This window comes from Oncorhynchus mykiss, chromosome 7 (genome assembly GCF_013265735.2).
Source record: "Oncorhynchus mykiss isolate Arlee chromosome 7, USDA_OmykA_1.1, whole genome shotgun sequence".
Classification (NCBI taxonomy): Eukaryota; Metazoa; Chordata; class Actinopteri; order Salmoniformes; family Salmonidae; genus Oncorhynchus; species Oncorhynchus mykiss.
Window position 1 is genome coordinate 27,993,497 of NC_048571.1, and position 25,138 is coordinate 28,018,634.

A 25,138-nucleotide genomic window follows, 5' to 3' on the forward strand; every position below is an offset into this window, starting at 1 on the left:
CTTTTTGATCAATGCTGTATTGGGTGGCAGATGGGTGGGATTAGCATTTTTGGGACTATTCCATTGGTTCATAATCTGAAAGAAAATAAATAATACTTGAACCTAGTTCTGCTGGATGGTCCCAGTCATTTTCTTCCAAAACTCTGTTACTGTTTAGCTAGTGGTGTTCCATTTAAATGTTTCTGCAAATCGCTTCAATGTTTTTTTAATAACATCTAACCTTACCTACTCTACTTGTAAGGGTTTAATCTGGTTTCCCCAATGCATCCCTCCACAACATCAGTGTTATTAAATGGTGTTTCACCCACAAGTGCTCTTTCCATGCTGTTTACTGCCCTGGTAACTGTGATTATATTCCTCTGCCCCACTGCACCTGACCTATGTAATCCTCACACTCGCTCACCAATAATACACTGAGAGTGGTGTTTGAGCTGCAGCTCTGCCATGAGCAGGCAACAGTCGACCTCCAACTCCAGCCCAAGCCGACCCACAATCCCAGCCCCAGCCCGACTTCGGGCTCCAACCTCAGCATCAACTGACCCACAGCCTCAGCTCCAGCCTGACCCCCAATCTCCAGCTCTAGCTCTAGCTGAGCTCCAACCCCAGCTCCATGGCTTCTCTCCTCCGAGAGAGCTCGTTACTCTAGGGTGTGCGGGTGCATGATGCTCAGACTCTGGCCCTAACCAGGCATCTCCAGCTGGGTTAATTCAGGGGAGAGAGAGGGCACAGCCTCGTCAACCATGGGGGACAGGGAATCTCTTCACCATGAGTAACCCACAGGACACAGATGTACTTTTCTCACTCACAAAAACACACACACCTCCGTCCACAATTGCATGTGTGCACAGTGCACACACACACATGCACGCCCAGAGAGAGAGAGGCAGATGAACAGAGACAAACAACTCTTTGGGTGTTGGAAGTAGAGCAGAATAATTCTGTCTCAGTAGACCGACTAATAACATATTATTCTATTTTATTCTAAGTTCCAGTGAATTGGTGAATGGTGAGTTGTCCCAGCTTACCTGTGCTGGAGCAGGTGAGAGTGCCGGCCGGTGCTGGATTGGTGCCGCTGCCTGTGCTCGGGGGGAGCTCTCCATTGTTGAGCTGCTTGACCCTGCGCAGGTGGGAACGGCCGTTGTAGTGGACCTGGGCCTGGGCGGCTGAGTTGAGCTGGAGGTTGCACACCTCGCAGAGGGAGTAGAGCAGCCTTTTCTTCTGCTGAGGGCCATCTGGGTGTCCTTCTTCGGGCTCCTGTAGCAGCTCGCCACACAGGTTGAAGGGCAAGCACACGCCTCCACCATGGCCGCCGCCACTGCTTTTCTGCAGCAACTGGGTTGGACTCCGAGGCCTCTTCATACCTAGAAATTAACACAGCGGGGGAACAGGGTGAGTCAAGAGATGAGTAATAGGTACAGAATTGGCAAGGTCTTCTTTAGACATCTTACAGTGTGCTGCCCTTCAGTTTTCCAACTTGGGTGCAAACGGCTGGGATTTCGTAGCAAAACTCCTCAGGTAACACCAAGAGCCTAGATACAGGCAAAAAACACGATGACGGTAATTGCAGAGGGAGAAAAGTCTGCTCTCCAAACCACATATTCACAACATATTTAGCAATTTTTTTAGCGTCACCTTCTGCACAAAGTCTTCACATGCCATTACCTTTGAGTTCCACTCAAAAACTGCTAGTCAACACATCAACTAGTACCACTTGTTTTACCTCTGCTCTGCCATCATCACAAAACGTGTATCCAAAATGGTACCCATTCCCTATACAGTGTGCTACTTTTATCCCAGGTATAGGGTGCCATTTGGGACAAAGACAAAGCTATAGCCCAGACCCAGCATTACTCACTGCCAAATTGCCTATCAGCAAAAGGTCAAGTGATTTTTCTTTGACGGAGATGAAAAATGATGATTCTCAGACACTCGTTGTGTCAAACAGAGGGTGCAGGCTTCCCGGGGGCCAGAGGTGAACCTGGTGTTTATCAAAGCACTGTCACTCCGCTCGTTCCAAATGGATTAGTAACTAGTTGGTAAACACCAGGTCACCTCCACTCACATCTACATATTCACATGCAGAAAGGCCTGGGAAACACATACAGTGTCTTCGGAAAGTATTCAGACCCCTTGACTTTACCCCCATTTTGTTATGTTACAGCCTTATTCCAAAATGGATTACATTTTTATAAAAAACTATCTACACACAATACCCCATAATGACAAAGCTAAAACAGTTTGACATTTTTACAAACTTATTACAAATAAAACACAGAAATACCTTATTTACATAATTATTCAGATATTTTGCTATGTGACTCAAAATTGAGCTCAGGTGCATCCTGTTTCCATTGATCATTCTTGAGATGTTTCTACAACTTCATTGGAGTCCACCTGTGGTAAATTCAGTTGATTGGACATGTTTTGGAAAGACACAGATATGTCTATATAAGGTCCCACAGTTGAAAGCATGTCAGAGCAAAAAACAAGCCCTGAGGTTGAAGGAATTTTCCGTAGAGCTCTGAGAAAGGGTTGTGTCGAGGCACAGACCTGGGTAGGGTACCAAAAAATCATGCCGAATACAACAAGTGTAGACCTTACAGTAAAATGATTATCTAAAAGCCTTTAACCAACAGTGCAGTTCAAGACGAGTTAAGAAAATATTTACCCAATAAACTAAAGTAAAAAATTATAAAAAGTCAATGTCAATGTAAATTGTCCAGTGGCCATTTGATTAATTGTTCAGCAGACTTATGGCTTGGGGGTAGAAGCTGAGCCTTTTGGTCCTAGACTTGTCGCTCCGTTACCACTTGCCGTGCAGTAAGAGAAAACAGTCTATGACTCGGGTGACTGGAGTATCTGACCATTTTTGGGCTTTCCTCTGACATCGCCTATTATTATCATTATTTTATTTTTGACCTTTATTTAACAAGGCAAGTCAGTTAAGGACAAATTCTTATTTTCAATGACGGCCTAGGAACAGTGGGTTAACTGCCTGTTCAGGTTGCAGAACGACAGAGTTGTACCTTGTCGGCTTGGGGATTTGCACTTGCAACCTTTCAGTTACTAGTCCAACGCTCTAACCACTAGGCTACCCTGCCGCCCCAATTATATAGGTCCTGGATGGCAGTGTTGTACTGGGCCATTCGCACTACCCTCTGTAGCACCTTACGGTCAGAACCACCTTGAGCTGGCCCCTCGGCCAAACTGAGCAATAGGGGGAGAAACCAGATTCTTTGGTCTGATGAAACCGAGATTGAATTCTTTGGCCTCAATGACAAGTGTCACGTGTGGAGGAAACCTGGCACTATCCCTACGGTGAAGCGCGGTGGTGGCAGCATCATGCTGCATGGATGATTTTCAGCGGCAGGGCCTGGGAGACTAGTCAGGAATGAGGCAAAGATGAATGGAGTAAAGTACAGAGATATACTTGTTGAAAATCTACTCCAAAGTGCTCAGGACCTCAGACTTTGGTGAAGGTTCACCTTCCAACAGGACAATGACCCAAAGCACACAACCAAGACAACACAGGACTGTCTTCAGGACAAGTCTCTGAATTTCCTAGAGTGGCCCACAAACTTGAACCCGATCTAACATCTCTGGAAAGACCTGAAAAAATCTGTGCAGCAACACTCCCCATCCAAGCTGACAGAGATTGTGAGGTTCTGCAGAGAAGAATGATAGAAAATCCCCAAATAAAGGTGTTCCAAGCTTGTAGCGACAGACCCAAGAAGACTTCAACAAAGTACTGAGTAAAGGGTCTGAATACTTATGTAAATGGGATATTTCAGTTTTTATACATTTTCAAAAATTCTTACAAACCTGTTGCTTTGTCATTATGGAGTATTGTGTGTAGATTGTTGAGGGAAAAATACAACAATTTAATAAATGTTCAAATAAAGTTTGTATAAAAATGTGGAAAAGGTCAAGGGGCCTGAATACTTACCAAATACACCCCAACTGTAAGAATATTCTAATATAAATACACAATGCAGAGGTCAAGAGGGCTAGAGAGCAATGGAACTCGTGTTTTTCAGTTCAACATCTATGGTCCAAACTGTTTTTACATTGAGCCTGAAATGGAAAACTTGGTATTTTGCCATTGGCCCAATTTTACTGCAAGGAATTCTAATTGGTCAACCAAAGGCTAGGCTTTGTCACGGTCGTCAAAATAAGAGGACCAAAGTGCAGCGTGGTGAGCGTACATTTCTCCTTTTATTTAAAAATGTCACCAACAAAACAACAAACGAACAACCGAAACAACCAGTGCCACTAACAAAGTTAACTACCCACACTGAAAGGAGGGAAAAAGGGCTACCTAAGTATGATTCCCAAACAGAGACAACGACAGACAGCTGTCCCTGATTGAGAACCATACCCCGGCCAACACATAGAAATAAAGAAACATAGAAAACAAAACATAGAATGCCCACCCCACATCACACCCTGACCTATCCAAATAGAGAAATAAAATGGCTCTCTAAGGTCAGGGCGTGACAGGCTTGGGTATAAACTACATCCTGTCTCTTTGTTCCCTGGAGAAAACACTTAGGACAGGGAAGAATAAACATCTAACATATACTTTCCAGCATTACAACTATGATTTGTTCTCTTTGAATAAATATATTTTACCCCCCACGATTTGCTTTGGGGTGTGTGTTATTGAAGAATAACATCAACTGCTAACGCAACCTTCCAGATACACACGTTCTCATGCAAACAGCGACACATCTCGTGCATACACAGATACAAACATTCAGGCGCACATCCAAGCACATACACACTAGGGTTGAATGGCGGGGAACCCGGTTACCACTCCCTTTACTCGGGATAAATAACTGCGAGAAGCTGGTGAATTATAATAAACTATTTATATGAACAGCATGACGTGAAATGGAACTGTTCAATTATGTGCCATGTCTAAATCTGCTTATCTACGGCTTCTGCAAGATGAATCAATGCTCAGGGTGGGGTCAGACAACCCACCTCAGTATGGAAAGCAATTCACAATGGATGTAGACCTATAATCTCATCATGGTAACTTTTTTTTATTGTGACAGGAAGGCCTACAGTTGCTGCAGCAAAGCCTATGCTCACCTTGTTTTTTAATTGTAAAGATCCCCAAAAATGAATTGCAGCTGCAGAGTGTTATAACAGTTAATCACTTGAATGTCATTGCTTTAAAATCGGTGCACACGTGAGGACCCTCTCTCTCAACTCCATTCAAATTGCACCAAAACAGATAATCCTGTTCAAGATTGATATAGCCCTATATATAAGAAAGAAGATCGAACGCGCAATCACGGTAGACTATAGCTGTTAACAATTCAGACGCATAACCATTCAATCTTTGTTAAGAGAAGTGAAAGCCGTCTCCATCTACTGCTAGTCCTATATTGTTCAAGGATGCCATTGGAATGAGGAAGACATGGATAACGAAACTTATTTAATTTACCTGTTGAAAGTGAGGGAGGAATGAAGCAACAATAGAGAGGAAATTAGGAGGTAGGCTAATACCATTAGGGGAAATATTATTAAAGGTTTATATGCATCAGCCTACTAAATGATACAAATATCCCCATATTCTATTTAAAAAATGTAAATAAAATTTGCTAGTCTATACTTGTAACTTTGTAGGCCGCATGTGCTGCACCAGAATCGCATGTCCTCTTCTGCTTTAAACAATGTGCGCAAATCCAGACCATATAATACAGGGAAAGGGGGATACCTAGTCAGTTGTCCAACAGTGTATTCAACTGAAATGTGTCTTCCTCATTTAACCCAACCCCTCTGAAACAGAGAGGTGCGGGCAGCTGCCTTAATCGACATCCACGTCTTCGGCGCCCGGGGAACAGTGGGTTAACTGCCTTGCTCAAGGGCAGAACGACAGATTTGTAACTTGTTAGCTCCGGGATTCGATCCAGCAACAAAATACAGTACAGTAATACAGTTCACACATACAGTTCACACTCAAAACGATTACCGGTAGCCTTCTGGAGCTAGTTTTATTTATTTAGCCAAGAGAGCAGCTAGATCTATGGGATTTTCATGTTGATGGAACATTTGAAAAATACCAAAAAAATAGTAAACCATAATACACACACATATAAGCGCGCCGCAGGTCATTCTCACACACACACACACACACACACACACACACACACACACACACACACACACACACACACACACACACACACACACACACACACACACACACACACAAACACACACACACAAGCCAGTCAATAGTTCATGTGCAAGTAGTTTCTTTTCCAAATACATTGGAAATCTGTTGGGGCTCTCTCACATACAGGACAGTACATACACATATACAGTATAAAAATAACAAAGTAAAAGTGCTAAGTGGTAAGGTCATAAAAACAGTTCAGTCATATGTGCCAAAGTGCTAAAAGTAGCTCAGGTTGCTTGGTTTAGCAGGCGGATTGCACTGGGTTAGAAGCTATTCTTGAACCTGGTAGTAGAGGTTTTGATGCTCCTGTTGTGACGGCCCTGAATTTGTCTGAACCCTGGGAATCCGAATGCTCGGTCTGGACCACAGGAGGTCTAACCAGTTACTCACTTATTGACAGGGATCTGTGGAAGTACTGAGCTAGCCCTCCCTCTGACACCCAATCTTCCTCCATGGTCCGGTTTATCTCCAGAGGTTGTAGTCTTACAACTTCAAGGTGACCTCCTTGATATTCGTCGGACTCAACATCTCCAAACTCTAATCCACCATAAATTAAAATGTCTGAGTGAAGACCAACAACAGAGTGCAATGGATTTTAGAAACTCACTGACCACTCTAACTCCCATGCTGACAGAGCTCAGTGAGAGTTCGAAGATGGGATATTACTGGTGCCATGGACAGGCAGTTTGACTACCAACAAAACCAACTCACTGCCACTCTCCAGTGGCGCCTGCAACATCACCACACTGAGGTCCTCAAGGATGTTAATTCTGTTTTTTCTCCTCTGGTTAACACTGTAGACCACTTGCAGACAGAGCTCTAATTGTGTTATTGTTGGATGACGTGTCTGTTGACATGGCCTCCATTAGACACAACTCCTTGCACAGAGCTTCTCTGGTGTCCACTTCTGTTCAGACCACTGGCCAAGCTGGCACCTCAGAACAGCTAAGACAAGGCCATGCTGCAGCCACAATCCACCATGTATCCTGGTGTTCATTGTCATGGTCTGATAACTCCCTTCCCCTCTACCTCCTCAATCCCTCCTAGCTCTTTTGTTCATTGTGATTTGAGTAGACGTCATGTGGGGGCGATGCCCATTAAATTGCAATTTCCCACCTTTGGAGAAAAAGGATGACAGTCCTGATCAGCTAATGTATCTGGAAAGATGTCGTGACTTTCTTGCCCTCAAACCCCTGGCTGACAAATACTCCTTGCCACATTGAGGAATGTGTTGCATGGGACAGCTCGAGACTGGTGGACCTCCTGTGCTGACTGAGGCCAGGTTTTCCTCTGCATTTCTGTCTGAGGACTACACCGATGAGCTAGCAGAAAGAGTCAGGAATCGAGTGTAAAGAGAGAGTATCCGTGACTTTGCATACGGTTACCACTCCCTGTGCAGAAGGTGGAAACCTGGCATTGAGGAGGAAGAGGTCATTAAGTTGATATTGAAGAACATCAACCCACTACTAGCCAGTGAACTCCGAGAAAGAGTCACCACTGTCGATAGACTGGTTCGCCTGGGACAGCAGTTCGAGAAGGACAGAGAATGCCAACAGCAATATGAACCGAGAAAGAAAGACACCCAAACAGTTACCTAAGCCAGACCATCAACAACAGTCAGTCCCCAGCCAATACCCCTCCCATGTTCTGTTGGAGATGTAGCCAAAAGGTTCTCTGGCACTAACCTTTTAAATATCCCAAAGCCTAGGACCAAGAGGCATGGAGAGGCAGCCTTTATTTATTATGACCCCAGCCTCTGCAATAGCCTGCCAGATAACCTTAGGAGGGCTGAAAAGGTGGACATATTCAAGAGATCTTAAAACACAACTTTTTAGCTTTGCTTTTCTTTAGGGTCCCTTGTAGTCGTTCAGTCTTTATTGTTATTATTTTGTTTTTATCCTCTTATGTTCTGTAGCAAATATTTGTTTTTATTTTAATGTTTTTTATTAAAAAAAATATAGTGAAGTGCATTGCAGTCCATGTCTGAAATGGGCTGTACAAATAAAGGTTGATTTGATTTGGTTCTTTGTGCCAGAATAAACCAAGTTCAATGAATCATAAATGCTCATATGATAAGAAAATTATTTTTTATATATATACATATATACACACATACAACATGACCAAAAGTATATGGACACCTGCTCGTAGAACATCTCATCCCAACATCATGGGCATTAATATGGAGTTGGTCCCCCTTTGCTATACCAGCCTCCACTCTCCAAACCATTTCTGTATGGACCTCATTTTGTGCATGGGGGCATTGTCATGCTGATAATGCCACAAGGTTGGTAATCGCCTAGAATGTCATTGTATGTTGTAGCGTTAAGATTTATCTTCACTGGAACTAAGGCCGATCCATGAAAAACAGCCCCAGACCATTACAACTTTACAGTTGGCACTATGCACTGGGGCAGGTAGCGTTCTTCTGGCATCTGCCAAACCCAGATCTGCCCGTCGGACTGCCAGATGGTGAAGAGTGATTCATCACTCCGGAGAGTGTGTTTCAACTGCTCCTCCAGAGTCCAATGGCAGTGAGCTTTACACCACTCCAATCGAAGATTGGCATTGCGCATGGGCTTCTTAGGCTTATTTTCCACCATAATTTGCAAATAAATTCATTCAAAATCCTACAATGTGATTTTCTGGATTTTTTTTATCATTTTGTCTGTCATAGTTGAAGTGTACCTATGATGAAAATTACAGGCCTCATCTTTTTAAGTGGGAGAACTTGCACAATTGGTGGCTGACTAAATACTTTTTTGCCCCACAGTATAGCCCTTCTTACATCAGCTGATATATCAAAGTGCTGTAAAGAAATCCAGCCTAAAACCCCAACCAGCAAGCAATGAAGGTGTAGAACCACAGTGGCTAGGAAAAACTCCCTAGAAAGGCCAAAAGCTAGAGAGGAACCAGACTTTGAGTGGTGGCCAGTCCTCTTCTGGCTGTGCCAGGTGGAGATTATATCAGAACATGGCCAAGATGTTCAAATGTTCATAAATGACCAGCATGGTCAAATAATAGTAATCACAGTGAACAGGTCAGGGTTCCATAGCCGCAGGCAGAACAGTTGAAACTGGAGCAGCAGCACGGCCAGGTGGACTGGGGACAACAAGGAGTCATCATGCCAGGTAGTCCTGCGGCATGGTCCTAGGACTCAGGTCCTCCTCAGAGAGAGAGAGAGAGAGAGAACTAGAGAGAGCATATTTAAATTCATACAGGACACCGGATAAGACCGGATAAGCCCCCCGACACACAAACTACTACAGCATAAATACTGGAGGCTGAAACACTGTGGCCCCATCCGATGATACCCCCAGACAGGGCCAAACAGGCAGGATATAACCCCACCCACTTTGCCATAGCACAGCCCCCACTACTGAAGAGAAGAGTCTTCAGTAAAGACTTACAGGTACAGACCGAGTCTATGTCTCTCACATGGGTAGACAGACTATTTCATAAAAATGGAGCTGTGTAGGAGAAAGCCCTGCCTCCAGCTGTTTGCTTAGACATTCTAGGGAGAATTAGGAGGCCTGCATCTTGTGAACGTAGCGTACGTGTAGGTATGTACAGCAGGACCAAATCGCAAAGATAGGTAGGAGCAAGCCCATGTAATGCTTTGTAGGTTAGCAGAGAAACCTTGAAATTAGCCCTTGCCATAACAGGAAGCCAGTGTGAGGAGGAGGTTAGCACTGGAATAATATGATCACATTTTTTGTTCTAGTCAGGATTCTAGCAGCCGTATTTAGCACTAACTGACGTTTATTTAGTGTTTTATCCGGGTAGCCAGAAAGTAGAGCATTGCAGTAGTCTAACCTAGAAGTAACAAAGCATGGATTACATTTTTTTTGGACAGAAAATATCTGATTTTTGCAATGTTACATAAATGGAAAAAAGCTGTCCTTGAAACGGTCTTGATATGTTCGTCAAAAGAGAGATCAGGGTCCAGAGTAACGCCGAGGTTCTTCACAGTTTTATTTGAGACGACTGTACAACCATCAAGATTAATTGTCAGATTCAACAGAATGTCTCTTTGATTCTTGGTACCTAGAACAAGCATCTCTGTTTTGTCCGAGTTTAAAAGTAGAAAGTTTGCAGCCATCCACTTCCTTATGACTGAAACACAGGCTTCCAGCAAGGGCAATTTTGGGGCTTTACCATGTTTCATTGAAATGTACAGCTGTGTGTCATCCATATATCAGTGAAAGTTAACATGTTTTTGAATGACATCCCCAAGAGGTAAAATATATAGTCAAAACAATAGTGGTCCTATAACAGAACATTGAGGAACACCAACATTTACAGTTGATTTGGCAGAGGACAAACCATTCACAGAGACAAACTGATATCTTTCTGACAGAAACGATCTAAACCAGGACAGAACTTGTGTAGACCAGTTTGGGTTTCCAATCTCTCCAAAAGAATGTGGTGATCGATGGTATCAAAAGCAGCACTAAGGTCTAGGAGCACGAGGGCAGATGCAGAGCCTTGGTCTGACGCCATTTAAAGGTAATTTACCACCTTCACAAGTCCAGTCTCAGTGCTATGATGGGGTCTAAAACCAGACTGAAGCGTTTCATATACATTGTTTGTTTTCAGGAAGGCAGTGAGTTGCCGTGTAACAGCTTTTTCAAACATTTGAGAGGAATGGAAGATTTGATACAGGCCGATTTTCATTTTTATATTTTCTGGGTCAAGGTTAAGCTTTTTCCAGAGAGGCTTTATTACTGCCACTTTTAGTGAGTTTGGTACACATCCGGTGGATAGAGAGACATTTATTATGTTCAACATAGGAGGGCCAAGCACAGGAAGCAGCTCTTTGAGTAGTTTAGTTGGAATAGGGTCCAGTATGCAGCTTGAAGGTTTAGAGGCCATGATTATTTTCATCATTGTGTCAAGAGATATACTACTAAAGCACTTGAGTGTCTCTCTTGATCCTAGGTCCTGGCAGAGTTGTGCAGACTCAGGACAACTGAGCTTTGGAGGAAGACGCAGATTTAATGAGGAGTTCGTAATTTGCTTTCTAATGATATTTTGCTCAAAGAAGTTCATGAATTTATTACTGCTGAAGTGAAAGTCATACTCTCTTGGGGAATGCTACTATTTAGTTAGCTTTGCGACAGTATCGAAAATAAATTCCGGATCGTTCTTATTTTCCTGAATTAAGTTGGAAAAATAGGATGATCGAGCAGCAGTGAGGGCTCTTCGATACTGCACGGTACTGTCTTTCCAAATCTGACCATAATTCCCTCCTCCTGATTCCTGCTTGCAAGCAAAAACAAAAGCAGGAAGCACCAGTGACTCGGTCAGTAAAGAAGTGGTCAGATGACACAGATGCTCAGCTACAGAACTGTTTTGATTGAATCGTATTACACCGGTGCCGACGCTCGTTGGTTGTGGCAGGGTTTGCAGGGCTGTTCCGGATGACTGTGATTGTGCTCTGCGTAGCCGATGTTAGTAAGACCTTTAAACAGGTCAACATTCACAAGGCCAGACGGATTACCTGGACGTGTACTCCAAGCATGCACTGACCAACTGGCATTTTCAACCTGTCCCTGATTGAGTGTGCAATACCAGCATGTTTCAAGCAGACCACCCTAGCCCCTGTGCCCAAGAACACCAAGGTAACCTGCCTAAATGACTACTGGGACCCTGGGACTAAACACCTCTCTCTGCATCTGGATTCTGGACTTCCTGACGGGCCACCCCCAGGTGGTAAGCGTAGGTAACAACACATCCGCCACGCTGATCCTCAACAAGGGGGCCCCTCAGGGGTGCCTGCTCAGGCCCCTCCTGTACTCCCTGTTCACTCATGACTTCATGGTTAGGCAAGACTCTAACATCATCATTAAGTTTGCCGATGAAACAACAGTGGTAGGCCTGATCACCGACAACAATGAGACAGCCTATGTGTCAGAGACTGGCCGTGTGGTGCCAGGATAACAACCTCCCCATCAATGTGATCAAGACTAAGGAGATGATTGTGGACTACAGGAAAAGGAGGACCGAGCACGCTCCCATTCTCATCGACGGGGCTGTAGTCTAGCAAGTTGAGAGCTTCTAGTTCCTTAGTGTCTGCATCACCAACAAACTATCATGGTCCAAACACACCAAGACAGTCCTGAAGAGGGGACGGTAAAGCCTATTCCCCCTCAGGAGACTAATCAAAGGGCTACCCAGACCCCTCTTATACAGTACACTGCTGCTACTCTGGGTATATTATCTATGCATAGCCACTAACTCTAACTACATTACCTCAATTACCTTGACTAACCTGTGCCCCCGAACATTGACTCTGTACCGGTACCCCCTGTATTCGCTACTGTTATTTTACTGCTGCTCTTTAATTAAGGGCTTGTAAGTAAGCATTTCACCGTTGTTTTCGTCGCATGTGATAAATACAATTTGATGTGGTAGTCACCTGGAATGCATGAGTAGGTGCATCCAAACTTTTGACTGGTACTGTATATTTTAATGTGAAAAATCCAGGGGTGCCACTTTGGTTTTAGAAGTGGGGGGGACATGGGGACACAACCTGGTAGGGGTCTGGGGGAGCTAAAGCTAATTTCCTGCATTGATACAATCTAATATGACCCTTTTGGGATCACTTATTTCTTATTTCTATACACTTTTACATTAATGTGGATGCTACTAAGATTATGGATCATCCTGAATGAATTGTGAATGATGATGAGTGAGAAAGTTAGACGCACAAATATCATGCCCCCCCAAAATGCTAACCTCCCCTATTATTGTATTGGTGAGAGATTAGCATGTCTTGGAGGTATGACATTTGTGCATATAACTTTCTCACTCATCACTATTCAGTCGGGATGAACAAACAGAAAATGCATCCAACAAATTAGTAGAGTCACAAGCTTGATCTACAATGGGGGAACTATGTACAAAAAGTTCTGTAATTTCGAAATAAGTTTCCCGATATTGATTTAAAAAATACCCTGAAATGAAAGCTGACTGTCTGCACATTAACTTCATAGTCAATGTTTAATTTCAAATCCAAACTTTGAGCATAGAGCCAAATTTTAAAAAAATGCTTCACTGTCCCAATAATTACGGAGGGCACTGTCATTCATACCATAGGCCTAATCTTACTGTAGAGCTATTTTTACTTGTACACAATATAGCTGGATCATCTCGTCCTGCCCTCAGGGGTCCACCGCCTCAACCCAACACCCGAGTCTGCTTTAGGATCTTAGTGAAACATTCATTATTGGTTTCAGGTGTGTTAGGCCAAGGCCAGAGTGACAGTAATGCAGACTCCCTGAGTCAGGACTGAACAGCCCAGCAGCTAGGGATTGCCTAAATAGGTATCTCCCCTGACATGGGCATGTTTTCAATACAGACTCCTTTTGTCTTACAGTATTCTATATAAGGCATCCAGACCTTATGAAAGTTGCACAGTATACTCTTAATCTTGTAATTCATCTAGTGATACATAACTTGACATTTCTGCCATACATCGTGGGAGGATAACCAACCATCCAATTAATTGCAAAGCATTTCTTAGACACAAATGCTTGGTTACAGATATTATTCAGGTAAGAGTCTCCAGTATCAACATTCCCAAGCAAACAAAAACAGGGAATCTGTAGACATGCTGAGATAAAAGAACACTGCCCGAATTCAGCCAGCCTTCACAAGAGTATAACATACTGAAATATGTCCTCTTTTGTGTTTTACACCTTCAGCAGAGGAATTACATTTCTGAAAGTATGATATTCAGTTTCGCTGGCATATAGTACAGTCTATGGAGGGTCTTAAACTGGAGTAATTTATGTCTGAGATTATATGAACATGACTGTATCCATTCATCAGTAGTGTCTCCTAGATCTTCCTCACATTTCTGTTTTACATGTTTTGTGTCATCGGGAAACGCCTCTTAATACAGTTTGGAAATCAACTTTATAAGTTTGTCAAACTGCCTTCAAATAGTTTTAATCTTTGAAGTTTCTGGCTGGTCCAGTGTTTGCTGCATCTCCTAGAGTTCCCCTCTGCGCCATCACAGACTGGTCTTCCCTAGTTGCCTGACCCTGCTGAGACCCGTCACCATCTTATCTTGCTCAGATGAGGTGAGATGAGATATTATCCAAGAATAGAATTAATAGTTCAATAATTGAAATTACCATTATTCCCAGATCCCAGACTGTAGCCTACCCATCAACTCAAGATGGAACTTTTCATTCACTGATTGCGATAATATACTGCAAAATTCACCTGAGCTCTGTAGACTGGTCTTCTCTGGCAGCTGTCTGACCCTGCTGGGACACCTGTCACCATCTGATCCTGCTAAGATATAATGAGCAAAGTGTTGTGTACTGACTGTGCACCATGAAAGTGAAGCCCGTAGAGCTGTTTATACCGTGTCAGTGTGTAAAGTCGGGAATTATCTTGGGAAAATGACAGACCAATAATGTTCGATTTTACTTCAATCAGTCAGTATAGCAATGTAAGGTTAACCAACTTTTGGCTCGCACCAATGGTACATCAATTTACTTCTGTTGGAAGGGGACAAAACAAAGGCTACAAAACATTTCCATACATACAACAGCTGTTAGATACTGCTACCTCGCAGATAGCTAGAGGCTACAGCTGAACTGGCTGTTGTAGCTAGCTAGCTAGTTCATTCACTTCAGACAGAACTTCAGTCAAGAGGGGATGAAACATTAGCTTACTTTACATGTCTGTTACACTACCAGCTCAGCACAGAGCAAACACTTGTTTCCTGTTAAGTCAAACAGCAGTTACCTTGCCAGCTACATCAGCCAAATAAAGAGTAGCCAGTTTCTGCTCTGCTTGCTTTACAACTCTGATAAAAAGCAAAACAACAGCTGCCTCTGTTCGCACGCTCTGTGCTATCCACGCCAACCTAAATCCAGTCTGGGAAAACCACCAAACAGCCTACCCAACCACTCTGAGGTGTCTGCATGGTCCTAAGGCACCCCGGTTCCGCATTTTGTATCACAGTGCAATGATTAAACTCCAGCGGACGGGGGACAGATAAATAGACTAGGGACAGATAAAAATTAACAGTTGAAATAATTTTTCAATACAATGCATCGTAGTTTAAGCCAATTTGTGATATAATTTGCTGATTTCCCATGTCTACCCCTGACTTGTGTCAATTAAAGTAACAGGGTTGACGTAATCTTAAATCGGTCATAAATCCCATAGTGACAGGGGAAATGGAAGCTTGTTGTATGCAACAGGGAGGGCAATTGAATGCAAGTTTTACAAAAACTCAAATGGCCCATCTGTCTATGGGTAACAGAGTTGACATGTTGTGCTCGACCTGCTCAGTTTTCCACCACAAAACACCAGAAAATTGCCAAAAAGAGTAGAACCAGCTCACTGGCCATTACATACTGATTTGACTATTAGATGTTCAATGTTTCGTTTGAAAAAAAACATTTTAAAAAGGAATATTTTCACCATATTTAAACAAGAGTTCTGTTCACAGAGTTGACAGAGTTGACCTTAAAATGAAGGACAAATTAAAATGAATCACGTGAAATGAATAATCATCTTCAGAAATGGTAACAAAGTAACTTTACAATGATATACATTTTTGTTAAGTGTGTACAAATCTTCCTAGAAATCAGAAAACATTAGGGACATGTCAAAATGCAGATTGTTGCCAATTTAGCAAGCCTTTATTCATATTAAAATGAATTATGAATGTGGTCTATATTAAAAGGCAATTCATTTAATGTAACAGGCTTTTATAATTCAATATTGGTGCACAATTTCTACTTAAAATATCAAAAGGGATGCATGGGTTGAGAATGGAGCAGAAGACAAATGTCCATTTTTCGGCAGTGTAACATATGGACAATACAGTTGTATTGTATATTTCTGAAAAGGTACAAAACATTTTCTACTCATCTTTCCAAATCAAGTTAAATAGTCTTATTTGACTAATCTCTCCAGTGCTTCTGGATGCATCCCAAATTGCACCATATTCCCTTTATAGTGCACTACTTTGACTAGAGCCCTATGGGCCCTAGTCAAATGTAGTGTACCATAAAGGGAACAGGGTGTCATTCAGGACTCAACCTCTGTGTTTGCTAACAATCCCTATGAGGAGGGTAACAGCTGGACACAACAACTCTTAATTCTCCCATCCAGGTCAGTACTTGCCTCAGGTATTTTTTTTTTCATTCAGCAAATTAGTCTTCACAAGTCCACAATGCCTCTGTTCCAAACAGAAAACAAAGGATGAAAGCGAGAATATATATATTCACTGTGATAAACAACAAACAAACAATTGTATAAAATTTTTATGTATCCCAAAAGGGGCTTCAAATCCCAAATAGGGGCTTGAATCAGCATCCTTTTGATGCCTTGTCTTTTTCCCTAGCGGTTTGGCCATACTGTCTCTCCATAGGGAGGTACTTAGTGAGACTCGTGCCATGCATGTAGCCAGGTTTTGTGCCGACACAGGGCTGTGAGGTAATGGCCAGGCAGGGAACCAGGAGAAGAGGAGGCAGCGCCAACACAGTGACGGAACATTTCATTTAGTTTCTCCTCGGAGGGCTGTGAACAAGGTGATGATGGTCGGTCGGTGGGAGGAGAGGGGTTGGGGGGGTAGGACTAAACTCTCCTCCATCTGCCACACTGGCATGTGGAGTGGCAGAGGTCAAAGTGTCTGCGGTGTATGCACCTGCTCAGCACAGCATCCGGCCGAGCATGATATCATTACTCTGACGGACACACTTGCTACCATGCAAAACCAATGTCAGTAGGACTGTATGACTCTCTCTTACTCACATAAACACACCCGTGCCGACGTCTGGTCTAGTTGTACTGCCGACTCCAGACCTCACCTCAGCCCCTACTCCCTACCTTCTGACTTAGCTGTCAATAAAACAATACATTGAGGTGGACATGTCAATGATGGCACACACACACATCACTGAGAGTGGAGTGGACCAATACTGTTTATAATGTGTTGTTATTATGTTTGTGTGCTCTTAATTTCCACCCCAGGGATTGCAGTAACAAAGTCCAATTAATTTCCACAAATACGCAGACTGCATAGCCTACCCTGTGGGGACTCTATGCTGGATTGCCATTATGTACATTAAGAAATCAAATCACCTGGGTCATGTTAATTAGGGCAGGAAGCTTTGCAACGGAAAATGAAAAGGAGTGTTTCTTATTTTCCAGGTACTCCTTGTCCAAGTATTCATTTGACTTTTCTACATGAAAGGAGTGTTTCTTATTGTCCAGGTACTCCCTTCATGTCTCCGTCCATTTTCTTCAGTTGGGGCCTAATGAACACAAAATATAAATAGTAAAGTACAGATACTCCAAAACAACTTCGTAAGTAGAACTCAAGTTTTTTTTACCTAAATGTTTTAACACTGCTGGTACTGAAGGTTAATTCTATACAATTATAACCTTATGATGGTCTGCAAGATTCCTATAATACTGTATTGCATCAATGGTTGTTTAATGCAACATCGATGGTTCTTATAACCCTATTGTGTCTGTGTGAACTGAAAGTGGGCCTCTGGGGGGCTTAATGCTGACAGATGATTTACGATGCTTTGGGTGACCGCATTCCATAGCATGAGTTGGTGTTTCTGTTTCATAAGGTACCAGGGAGCGATGGCTCAGGGCCAGACCCTGGTTTCTAAGGTGATAGAGCCATGTTTTTAGATGTGGGGCCATTGGAAGAATGAGTGTAGAGTAGTAATGGAGCCGACTACACCCGGTGCATTCGGTTGAGAATGCAGCAATGCAAGTGTTTGCATCTTTAACCAAAGAACAGAGCAACTGTTAAAGGCAGTGGAGCAGGAAACTTTTAAATAGCGTTGCATGGCCTCAGTTCGATCAATAGTGGTTCATAGAGATCATAGAGTTACGTGAAGGGAGACGTGGGAGGACACGTCTCACGCAACATTTTAAGATGCCAGGGATTAAATAAAGCTGATTCCTTAAGATATATGCTACATTTGCGGCAGGAAACCACTTAATTTAGCAGGGTAATATTGTCATCATCTAAGGCGATACAGCTATTAACCATGTCATTGAATATAGATCCAGTAACAATACCCAAATAATTTGACATGGATGGAAGTGGAGCAAATGGGGGGGTGGAAAATCCTTGCGAGAATCAAAGTCAATGGAGAATAAAAGGTAACAAGTTATAATCGGAATGGGAAAATACTCCTTGCAAACTCAGAAAACATTGGGGGAAATGTTTTAATCTTGTGAGACATATTTCGTCATATTCTGAAATAGATTTAATGAAAGGCTGGATGGGTCACGGGAAATTAGATGCGAGTCAAAATTGGGAGAGGCTAGAGCAAGATTTGATAGAGGTGATAATGGAAAAGGAGTGTAGATCACACTGTAGAAGGGCATTAATGTGGGGCCTAGGGACATTTTTATTTATTTTTTATTTATTTTTTTAGTTTTTGTGGCAGCTGCTATAATCACTACTACTCCAAGGGGAGAAAATCAAATAACACTTCATATAGAGTGGATAGCTCGATACTCAGGTTCATTGGGAGAGGGTAACATCCAAAGTTGCTGAAGCCATGAGCGTGACTAATAATAAGGGCATGGGGATATGGGAGGCTCCATTAGAAAATAGGTCTAGTGTCCTAGATGTAGGATGTTCTGATAAGAGGACGGTTCTCTTACAAACATGCATTTGTAAAGAGGGCAATGGAACAGATAGTTTGAGGGATGAAACCAGATTCTCGACCCTCCCTCAACATGGCATTGTGTGCGATAGACTCCAGATAAAAGAACAGCAGTTAAATGAATAACCTTCAAGTTAGTGTGGGCAGAGGACAAGACTTTTGAGAGTTATACGACACAGGACGTCAAGCCAGGTGAAGCTACAGAAACAAAAGAGGAGATTATATCGGAGCAAGAGGTTTTACATTACCCAACACCAACAGGAATGAAATGGTCTGGGAAGATTTTAGATAGTGAGAGGCTAAAGACCTGGTGAGAAATAGCTTGTTGGGGTAATCAGACCCTGGATGATATTATGCAAAGAGAGTATAATGACCAGATAGTCCTTATTGTTAAACGGCATGAGCAAAGTGAGGGATATGAGCAGATGAAGGCTCATTTACAGGCTCAGTTAGGCCCTACTTTAGTTCATGAGACACATATACACCAATGCCTTTGGCAGAGTGTGGGAAGTACTGGACATTTATATGGAGTGTTGATGTCAGATGTGGGGGTAACCCATGTAAGGCCTCTCCAGGGTATTCTGAAAACCAAGGCCATAGTTTTTACAGGGACAGGAAATAGAGGAATAAATGTGACTCGCCTATAAATTAAGAAAATGGGTGATAGACTCATTAGAGAATGATACCACTCCACTGTGCAGAGTGGAAGGACTACTATGAGGATAAGCTCAACATGGAGGACTCTAGGAGAGTGATCATAACCGTCGCTGAAATAGTTTAACCCACTGCTCTCTCCTCCATATCAAAGAGCAGATAATCCATTGACATACCTCCCAGAGAACTGGGACCAACACATGGTTAAATAGGAATTTGTAGAGGGATTGTGGAAAAACAACCTTTAGGCCCTAAAATCTATGTCACACACAGGGTTTTCACAAGGGGTTGGGGATAGGTATGCCATGGGATGAGAGATGTGATCCAGATCCGAGTAATGGTAATTATTACCCACCAGTCCCTACTATAGCACAACATAAGGAGGCAATAGATGAGATGGTCAGGAAAACATTAGGAGAGGACTGGGAAAAAGGCAGAGAATATCTCACAAACTCAATCATAGATCTAGCGATAAAGCCAGTGATGAAAGTTACTGACAGTGACAGAGTTACAGCTGTAACAATACTTACTGCAGTTACATTGGGAGTAATAACAAAATACCCTTAAGGTTGTGGAAGATGCTGTAGGAACAGCATGGTATTGGACTATTTATCAAATAAGGTGGATTTTGGATTATGCCGCATTGGCAGTTACGAGGTGGCTCTGATGGCATTGTTAGGAATCCATATAGTAAAAGCTTTGTTGTTGAAACGCATCTATAGTGAGGAACTGCCACAGTAGGAGGTGAAATTGATTCAGGCTCCGGCTCCCCCTGTTTATCGTAAGGAGCCAAGGAGGAAACCAGAACCAGAGCCGGTGTTGGAGGTGAGCGAAGCAGAGACTGTGAAGGAGTTAATGGGGAAATTGGAGGAGAGAGTTATGAGGGAATTGCTGTGTTGGTGCATGAGGCACGGAATTCGCCTGACGGAGCGTGTCAGGGATTTGATGGCACCTGGGTCAGCTCTCCATACTCGTCCTGAGGTGCGTGCTAGTCGGCTGGTGAAGATGGTGCCAGCCTCACACACCAGGCCTCCTGTGCACCTCCCTAGCCTTGCACGTCCTGTGCCAGCTCAGCGCTACAGTGCGCCTAGCAGTGCTAACCGTGGCGGGCGTGGTACTGGTCAGGCACCATGTTATGCGGTGGAACGCACGGTGTCCCGAGTACGCGTGTTTAGCCCGGTACGCTACATCTCAGCTCCTCACATCTGCCGGGCTAGGGTGAAGATCCAGCCAGGGCGGTTGGTGCCAGCCCTGCTCTCAAGATCTCCAGTACGCCTTCACGGTCCGGTCCATCCAGTGCCACCTCCACGCACCAGCCCTCCGGTGGCAGCTCCCCGCACCAGGCTTCCTGTGTGTGTCCTGGGCCCAGTACCACCAGTGCCAGCACCACGCATCAGGCCTACAGTGCGCCTCGCCTGTCCAGCGCTGCCAGAGCCTTCCTCCTCTACAGCGCTGTCGGAGTCTCCCGCCTGTCCAGAGCTGCCGGAGTCTCCCGCCTGTTCAGCGCTGCCAGAGCGGTCAGTCTGCAAGGAGCCGCCAGAGCTGTCAGTCTGCAAGGAGCTGTCAGTCTGCAAGGAGCTGCCAGTCTGCAAGGAGCTGCCAGAGCCGCCAGTCAGCATGGAGCAGCCAGAGCCGCCAGTCTGCCAGGATCCACCAGTCAGCCAGGATCTTCCAGATCCGCCAGTCAGCCAGGATCTTCCAGATCCGCCAGTCAGCCAGGATCTTCCAGATCCGCCAGTCAGCCAGGATCTTCCAGATCCGCCAGTCAGCCAGGATCCGCCATTCAGCCAGGATCCGCCATTCAGCCAGGATCCGCCAGAGCCGCCAGTCAGCCAGGATCTGCCGGAAGCGCCAGTCAGCCAGGATCGCCAGAACTACCAGCCAGCCAGGATCTGCCAGAGCCATCAACCTGCCCGAGCTTCTTCTCAGTCCCGAGCTGTCCCTCAGTCCCGAGCTGCCCCTCAGTCCCGAGCTTCCCCTCAGTCCCGAGCTTCCCCTCAGTCCCGAGCTTCCCCTCAGTCCAGTGGGGCCCTTGATGAGGGTTACTAGGCCAAGGTCGGCGGCGAGGGTCGCACATCTAAGGACGCGTATTAAGCGGACTAAGACTTTGTTGAAGTGGGGTCCACGTCCCGCACCGGAGCCGCCACCGTGGACAGACGCTCACCCGGACCCTCCCCTATGGGTTTAGGTGTGTGGCCGGGAGTCCACACCTTGGGGGGGGGGGGGGGTTCTGTCACGCCCTGGTATTAGTATTTTGTGTTTTCTTTATTATTTTGGTCAGGCCAGGGTGTGACATGGGTTATTTATGTGGTGTGTTTTGTCTTGGAGTTTTTGTAGGTCATGGGATTGTGGTTAGTGGGGTTGTCTAGAATAATCTCCATTAGGAGGACAAAGGTTGTAGACCATTGCTGAATCTTTTAACCATACCACGTGGTTAGACTTTCGATACCGACAGAATAAGAACAAGTCTTTGATATTAATTACTAGTCTGCAGCTAGGAATTCGGTATCATTGAACGCGAAGAACGACAACCACCGAAACATCTATTCTATAATGAATGTCACTCTGAACAATCCCCTCTACCCACAACCGAGAGAGAGAGAGAGGGAGAGAGACGGACAATTCTACAAAATAAATAAACTTTTCACCAGCGATCAAGACGACACACTGAGCGTAAATATATATACTGATTGCAATTGTTCCCGAATGAGTAAGCGTTCATGTGCAAAGGATTAGCATTTCAATTGCTATAATTATCACTTTGTAGTGACTTTAGTCGACCCCCACTTCCCCTTTTGTCTAACAAGCCGCCATGCCGGTTCAGCCCACTAGGGCACAATCTCCTATCATTTCATGTAACCACATTTACCTTGTTTGTTTGTTTGTTTATGCGTTTCTGTGAATTACTTAGTTAGTAATAAATAAATGATTTAAGACAATTGATGTATGGATGACTCATAGTGAAGACTGGGTTAGTGCAGATAACCAACAATTTACAACGTTTGGAATGAGACTAACGTGAGGTAAAGTAAATTATTCATTAATTTGAAGACTAATTGATCAGATAAAATATCTGAAAAGTTATTTTAGGAAATGATAACTTTGTAATCGGAATATTTTTCCTTGGTGCTCCGACTTCCTAGTAATTACGGTTACATGATTAATCAGTCTAATCGCGTAATAACTAATTACAGAGAATCTTTGATAAAAACTATCAGTCTTCAGTTAATGATATTAAACTGTTGTGTCTTTACTAGGGGGGACTGATGGATTCTATTAAAATGTAACATGTTTCAAGTTAAAAATGTAGCTTGTATCCTGTTTAGTGAATGATTACTGTGAGTATTAATGGAGTTTAGGCCATGAAACTGTGTGCATGCTAATTTAGAAACCATGACCTAATCAGATAAGAGGATCAGAGAGCAGGGTCAGGCCCAGAACAGAAGATGGACAGGGTTGTGATTCTGATATCTGGTTTAACAAACAGAGGACCATTGACATTCCACAGGGGAGCCAGCGGGAAGCTCATTGGGGGTCATAAAATATATACAGTTGGGCAAAAAAGTATTTAGTCAGCCACCAATTGTGCAAGTTCTCCCACTTGAAAAGATGAGAGAGGCCTGTAATTTTCATCATAGGTACACTTCAACTATGACAGACAAAATGAGAAAAAAAGAAAATCCAGAAAATCACATTGTAGGATTTTGAATGAATTTATTTGCAAATTTTGGTGGAAAATAAGTATGGCACCTGTTGGCACCGTCCTGTTTGTTCATCCTGCTTGGCTGAGAAATCGACCGAAAAATACTTCAACGCCAAACTTTTTTCAAAATTTGCTCCATAATATCGACAGAAACACGGCAAACGTTGTTTAGGATCCATCCTCAAGGTGTTTTTAACATATGTATTCGATAATATATCCGTCGAGGCAGTTGGTTTCTCATAAGAAACGATTGGAAAAATGGCTACCTCAGTATTTTACGCAAGGTTTTCTCGGAGACACCATGCGACCACTCGCCCTATATGGTCCCTTACAGCCATTCTCCAATGGAAATGCCTAAAAAGACGTCACAATGCTGTAGACACCTTGGGGAAAACGTGGAAAAAGCTGACTCCTAGCTCCTTCACAGCCATATAAGGAGTCATTGGCATTAGGCGGTTTCAAAAAATGCGGCACTTCCTGATTGGATTTTTATCTGGGTTTCGCCTGTAACATCAGTTCTGTGGCACTCATAGACAATATCTTTGCCGTTTTGGAAACGTCAGAGTGTTTTCTTTCCAAAACTGTCAATTATATGCATAGTCGAGCATCTTTTCGTGACAAAATATCTTGTTTAAAATGGGAACGTTTTTCATCCAAAAATTAAAAGAGCGCCCCCTATATCCAACGGGATTGATATGACAACAGCCAGTGAAAGTGCAGAGCGCCAAATTCAAACTACAGAAATCTCATTATTAAAATTCCTCAAACATACATGTATCTTATACCATTTTAAAGGTAATCTTGTTGTTAATCCCACCAAAGTGTCCGATTTCAAATAGGCTTTACAGCGAAAGCACCACAAACGATTATGTTAGGTCACCGCCAAGTCACAGAAAAATTCAGCCATTTTTCCAGCCAAAGAGAGGAGTCACAAAAAGAGAAAATTAATCACTAATGTTTGATGATCTTCATCAGCTGACACTATTTCATTTGGGTTTAGTAAGTTTTCCTTTTGTCTTCGTGCCAAGGTATCTTAAAGAGGCACACACACACACACGGAAGTTTTTCTTTTTTGAGTTTTAATTGAAAACGTGAATTATTTTGATAAGACATGTACTGGGAACTTACTGGAAATCTGGGATATTAAATGTTTGACGGTTTTCCATTTCATTAGTCTAATATTTGAAGAAACTTCTTTGAAGGGTTTGTATGATCTCTGTCCTGACTTTCCAATGTGGTTTGATCACCCTCACTGGACAGACATTTGAAAAATGAATTTAAGGTCATTTGTAATACTGATTTGAAGGTAATTTGTAATATTGATGATTATGATGAAGCTTCTAGTTCTTAGCTCCATTTGTGATTTGGACCAATGGGAAGAAGGAGAGGGCGTTGCATTTGACTAAGGGTAGGCTGTTATAAGTCTATTTTACTATGACCGTATGCCTAAAATTATTTTTCTTTATGGAGTTAAGGGTAGTGAATCTAATTCGATTTTGTTATTTGAAATTATTTATGTGTTTCGGTGTGTGCTACCTTACTGAAGAGACCTCTATCTACTTTATGAAATAACTCTTTACTTGTATTTTCTTACTTGAATGGAGCGTTTCTTATTGTCCAGGTACTCCCTTCCTGTCTCTGTCCATTTTCTTTGTTTGGGGCCTAATGAACACAACCCAGGTTGAGATACAGATTAATCTCTGTTAAAGATCACAAGGTCATCTTAAAAGAAGTGTTGCTATAGAGAAAGGTCAACAGAGCCAAAAAGAACTTCAGTCCACTTAATCCTCCAGGAATATCTTCAAATCAATATGGCTGCCTGTTCACCCAATTACAGGATATTCACTTGAATGGGATTGTCCATTCTAAATCATTCTATTATTATGGTCTCATCTGTAGAGGGGCTTTCTGCCG

General features: G+C 43.2%; 1 protein-coding gene across 1 annotated transcript in view; it reads right to left on the reverse strand.

Moving 5' to 3' along the window:
* Positions 1-25,138, reverse strand: part of LOC110527600 (zinc finger protein 385B) — a 143,899-nt gene that overhangs the window by 103,091 nt on the left and 15,670 nt on the right. Inside the window, exon 2 of the mRNA XM_021608989.2 lies at positions 1,026-1,361. Within this exon, the coding sequence (XP_021464664.2) occupies positions 1,026-1,359 (334 nt within the window). The 5' untranslated portion in view covers positions 1,360-1,361. The remainder of the gene's footprint in view (positions 1-1,025; positions 1,362-25,138) is intronic.